The following is a 4772-nucleotide window of genomic DNA, read 5'->3' on the forward strand; positions in this document are numbered from 1 at the left end:
TGTTTCATTTGAAATACAAATCATAGCAATGAGTGAACGAAAGACTCATGTGAAACAATAGTCCACATGTACAAAGAACAGATACCTCAAATATCCTTCAATTTGTACCAGAATTTAAGATTTTTTAAAAATACAGCTTTAGGGAAAAAGTCAAGCCTAACAGGATATAAATGCCCCAAAGGAAAACAGAAGGCATTTCACCTCCCTCTGTCTCACCTTGTTCAATACGTGTGGCCAGATATAACATTTCTCCCTGAGCAGCCAGCTGATGAACTGATAAAGCTGCAAAAAGGGAAGCAAAAGCATGTGTTACACACACCAATTTTCACTCTGCTCTATTTGGAGCTGGACATAACACGTTCATTGGCTTAAGCAGTACAGAACTTGGATTTGAGAGTGTAGATAGGTTTCACCTTATACTCTGAACTGGAATCACTATCTTAAGAATGGAAAAGTTTCCAAAGAGATTCATAGGTTTAGGCAATTTTTTAACCAGTGTATAAATCATACAAGACAGCAAAGATACCTCCTAAACTGACTCTTTACAAGGCAACATGTTCTCTGCTGCTTGGTCAGCGATCCAAAATCACTTTAAGAATATTTATCAAATGAAAATAAGCATCTTCTGATAAATTAAGACTATGTAGTTTAAAAATGACATCTCAGAGGTCACATGCTATCAGAAGACCCGTCATGCTGCTCAATAAAGCCCATAGCATGACTCTCACCCACTACAGTGTGGAACAGATCAGACATTACAAAACTATACACAACAGGACATCTACACGGGAAGAAAAAGACTGTGCCTTTTAAAAACTGTTTTTAATAAAAAGTATGAAGCATTAAAACCAGAATAATTCTTAAGAGATTATGAAGACAAAAATCTCATCCCACAGTAAACTCCACACAGCTGCATGGTTTTGATAATTAGAACTTGGAGCAGGTCTGAAAGGTGCTCAGGAGGAAATATATAAAACATAATCCACAGTGCATAGTAATAAAATAATCTAATAATTACATAATATGTAAACATTCACTGGCCTCTTCCTATTCACTACATAAAAGTTTGATTTTTTTTTTTTTTTCAGAAAGACTGCATATTTTGTTCAGAGGCCTAAGTTGCAGCTCCAGATTAATTTTTCCCATGCAAGCAGCCTTTTTTTTTAAATATAGGCCTTAAAATTTATAGAGGAAACAATTAACAGATGAAGTAAATTGCAGAGAAGTAATTTATAAAGAAAATGCTTGACAATTAAGAATAACAAAGTCCCATAAATAATACTGCCTTCTTGACTTTCAAGATCTGTGACAATCATGGCATTTGCAGTGATTTGCAGTCTGTAGCACTTATCAATCATCTAATTTTAATAAATTTTACAAGATACACAAGTTTGGAAAACAAGCATATGAAACACATTAACTTAAAGCTTAAAAAAGATCAGAAAAATCTTTCCTGTATTTTTAAAATCAAGAATTGGATCCTTTCTGGAAAATAGGCTTCAGTCATAAATTCAACACAGCAGGTGGATTACTTATTTTATGGTTGGAACCACGTGAAATTAGACAAGACTATCTCAGTGTTTTCTTCCTATATTAAAGTCTATTACAACATCAAAGAAAAAAAAGCAGAAAAATCTGTCAAGCATCTAACACACAGTTCACAAAATAATTATTAACAGCAAGACAGAAGGATACTTACAGTTTACAAGCAGAGGTGTTGTAGAGACTTCGTTTCCCCTGTGTTTGTTCGTTAGGGTAGTTGATTGTTTTATTGGTGAGAAATGCTTCGTAGTTGATGGAGTATAAACATGTCTTACTTGGATACCAGGGGAAGGAGAAGTGTGGATGTTGCACTCAGCTGCATTGAAGAGAGAAAACAGACAGGATTTCAGCACTAGTTAAGAGCATTAAAAGAAAGCCACAGACTCTTAAGTCAAACTAGAAAGCACCTGTGTCACAAGATCTTTAAAACCCACGTTAAGTAAGCTTGGTGACACGTGCTTTTCCCACTGTGTACTGTGAGAGCTGAATAAAGGGCTGTATTAATTCCTGGCACAAAGCAATGCTGCTACCCCACAGGTTCAGTACAGTGCAATGTCACCCAGAGACAGGCTGGGGTCTAAATGAGGCAAGCCTTTGTCTAGATTTCCAACACGCCTGGCATGGATTTATCAGGTAGGATGTCTCCACTTAGCCTGCCATAACCTCGCTAACGCTCTCCAATTGCTCATGCAATAACGTGATGCAGCTCTGGTCAGCCACGTAGTCTGGTAACAGCTCAGCTCATCCCCCTGCCCGCTGTATAACCAGTCCACTGCATGACTGGAGATGACCTTCACTCATTTTCTTCACTAGGACTTTTTCCACTCCTGTTGGATAAAATTGTAACTGTGTTATGAATGCCTTATGAGCGCTTATCCAGCAGGAAGAGAGATGTTCCACATTAACTTACACAAAATGCAACAGCAGGTCACCACTTAGAATTCAGTAAGTCATTCAGTGCTGCTGTGTTCATTTGGACTAACTGATGTAGCTTTCTATTAGAATCTAACAGCATTTTATTACAAAATATGTATGTTATCTATGTAAACTCAGTTATTGGCTAAATTGATTTGACACTGGTGTGGACTAATAATTAATGACTGGAAGCTAATTAACAGGCACATTGAATTCACACCATAGAGAACTACGTGGTCATAAACCCAAGCACAAATCTGGGGAGAGAACCAATTAAAAGTAGAGGGTAATGGGATGAAAGTGAAATTACATTTTGTTTGCCAAGCAAAGAGCTACAGCTGACGTGACCAAATTAAGAGACCTACCAAGGATTTTTGACCTGCGGTCCCTGGATCCGCAGGACTACTTCTAAGGGTTTCACAAATGTGAACCTTCCTCTAAGAAAAACACCCCTATCACTGATGGGTCTAAATTTGCCGTTCAGGTCTGCAGCTCCAATAGTAAGCACTAAGGGCCTGCAAATCAAAAAAGTTTGAAAATTACAATGGCTGAACTGCAGACAAACAATATAAATCATGAAAATCCGTAATAGGTCTGTGTTTGTATTTGTTACAGGAAATGGGTCAAATTCAACCTCATGAAAAGACACAGCACTAACCACCTGAAATATTACAGTGAGCACTGGAAAACCACAATTGTTACAGGGAAATAGATAAAAGTCCTAATTCTGCTGTCCATCGATATGCTCAGCCATGAAAAAGCACAGATCAGTTCTGATGAAGCTGCCCAGCAATGGCTGAAGACGAGCTGCAGGGATACAGAATGCAGCAACATTTGCTTTCAAGTAGTGAAGCTGAATTGGCGAGCCAACCACTACAACTGCAGGCCGTGTACAGCTATATTGACTAAAAAAAGTCAACCGCGTGACGTACATTATTTTGTCATCAAACTAATGAAAAGTTAAGATGTGCAGCAGAAAGCTACTGAAGTTGAAATTATCATACGGTACTCTCTTTACTTTCTGTAAAGACACATACATTCAAGAAGGTGTAGCATGTTGTAGGACATGCTACATAAAAGAAGTAAGCTGGTTTTCATAATCAGCATCAGCTCTTATTAAATTACACTAGAGACTTTTTGTGCCACTACTTTTTCAATTTAAAAAATTATTTTAAAAATATTTTAAAAATAATATTGTGGAAAAATATTTTTACATTAATAATTCATTAAGCATATAACAAAAACGGCAGGGGAACAAATCTTAGAAAACTATAACTGATTAACACACATATAACACAGAGATTTTTTTTCCCCCCACCAAAAACGTAACAGCTTAACAGGATGACACAGTGCACATGTAACAATTTGTACCATAAAGTTCAACCTTTAAATAAGACAGATGCCACTTCAAGGTCAGAGTTAACTTGGTCTTGAATATTTTTACTGTCTTCCTCATTCAAAGATTTGACAAATCGCGAGCAGACGTTCATATCAAATCTATTGGGCAAAATGAATTTCATTCCCATGGCAACACTCTGGGCTGGGCCTTCCTCTGTGCTAGAGTCAAGCTGATGCTCCACTTTAATGTCCGGCATGGGCGGAAGGCTGTAGGTAGTGGGACATTCTTCTACAATTAACTGGTCCCCAGCATCTAAGTTTGCTGAAGATGCCATGGCCTCAGTCGTGTAAAAGCTTTAGGCTAAGTATTTCTTCATAGTTTCTAGCCAAGAGCCGTTCCGACCAAGCAAGCCGTATCTAAAGAGCTCCAGATGTTTGAACAACCTGCAACTGAACACATGTAACACAGGTTACCAATATTCTGTATAAAAATACACCAAACTTGGCTTCACTTAAACTTATGGCATTTGGTTCTGACAGTCAAAACCTCGGTGAAACACCAGTCTTACTGCCACCACAAGCTATTGACCAAATTGCCCATTTAAATTTTATCACATGGGTATTTAAGCCAAATTCCGTAACGAAGCCAGTAGATTTCACCTAAGTGATGTTTCAGAGTATTAGTCTGGCTGCAATAAAAACCCACCACAACCAACCACGTTTATACCAACACAAGAACAAGCTATGGAGAGAAGATGACTTTATTGCCTGAAACCATGAGACCTGAAGCAAAAGTTGAAGTGATGTTATGTCCCCTTATGACTCCAAGTCCTTTCAGACCCCGAGTGAATAACTGGCTCCGACCGTAGGCGCAGGAAAACGAGAACACCTCTCTGAGACGGAGGACGGCAGAACATCCCAGATCACCTGCGGCTTTCGCACAGCACCGCGGGAGGCCTGACGTGCCTCGGGCCCCG

At 38.6% G+C, this 4772-nt stretch overlaps 1 protein-coding gene across 1 annotated transcript; it reads right to left on the reverse strand.

The window, feature by feature from the left end:
- Positions 1-216: 216 nt before the first annotated feature.
- LOC104517643 (ankyrin repeat family A protein 2) lies at positions 217-4133 on the reverse strand (the record flags this gene model as incomplete). Its single annotated transcript, XM_010176518.1, has 3 exons — positions 3842-4133; positions 1700-1858; positions 217-282 (listed from the first exon to the last, which is right to left on the reverse strand). Coding segments are annotated over exons 1-3 (514 nt in total), but the record flags the coding sequence as incomplete, so codon positions are not given.
- Between the last annotated feature and the right edge of the window lie 639 nt (positions 4134-4772).

Source organism: Antrostomus carolinensis, unplaced genomic scaffold (genome assembly GCF_000700745.2).
Source record: "Antrostomus carolinensis isolate BGI_N321 unplaced genomic scaffold, ASM70074v2 Scaffold54569, whole genome shotgun sequence".
Lineage (NCBI taxonomy): Eukaryota > Metazoa > Chordata > Aves > Caprimulgiformes > Caprimulgidae > Antrostomus > Antrostomus carolinensis.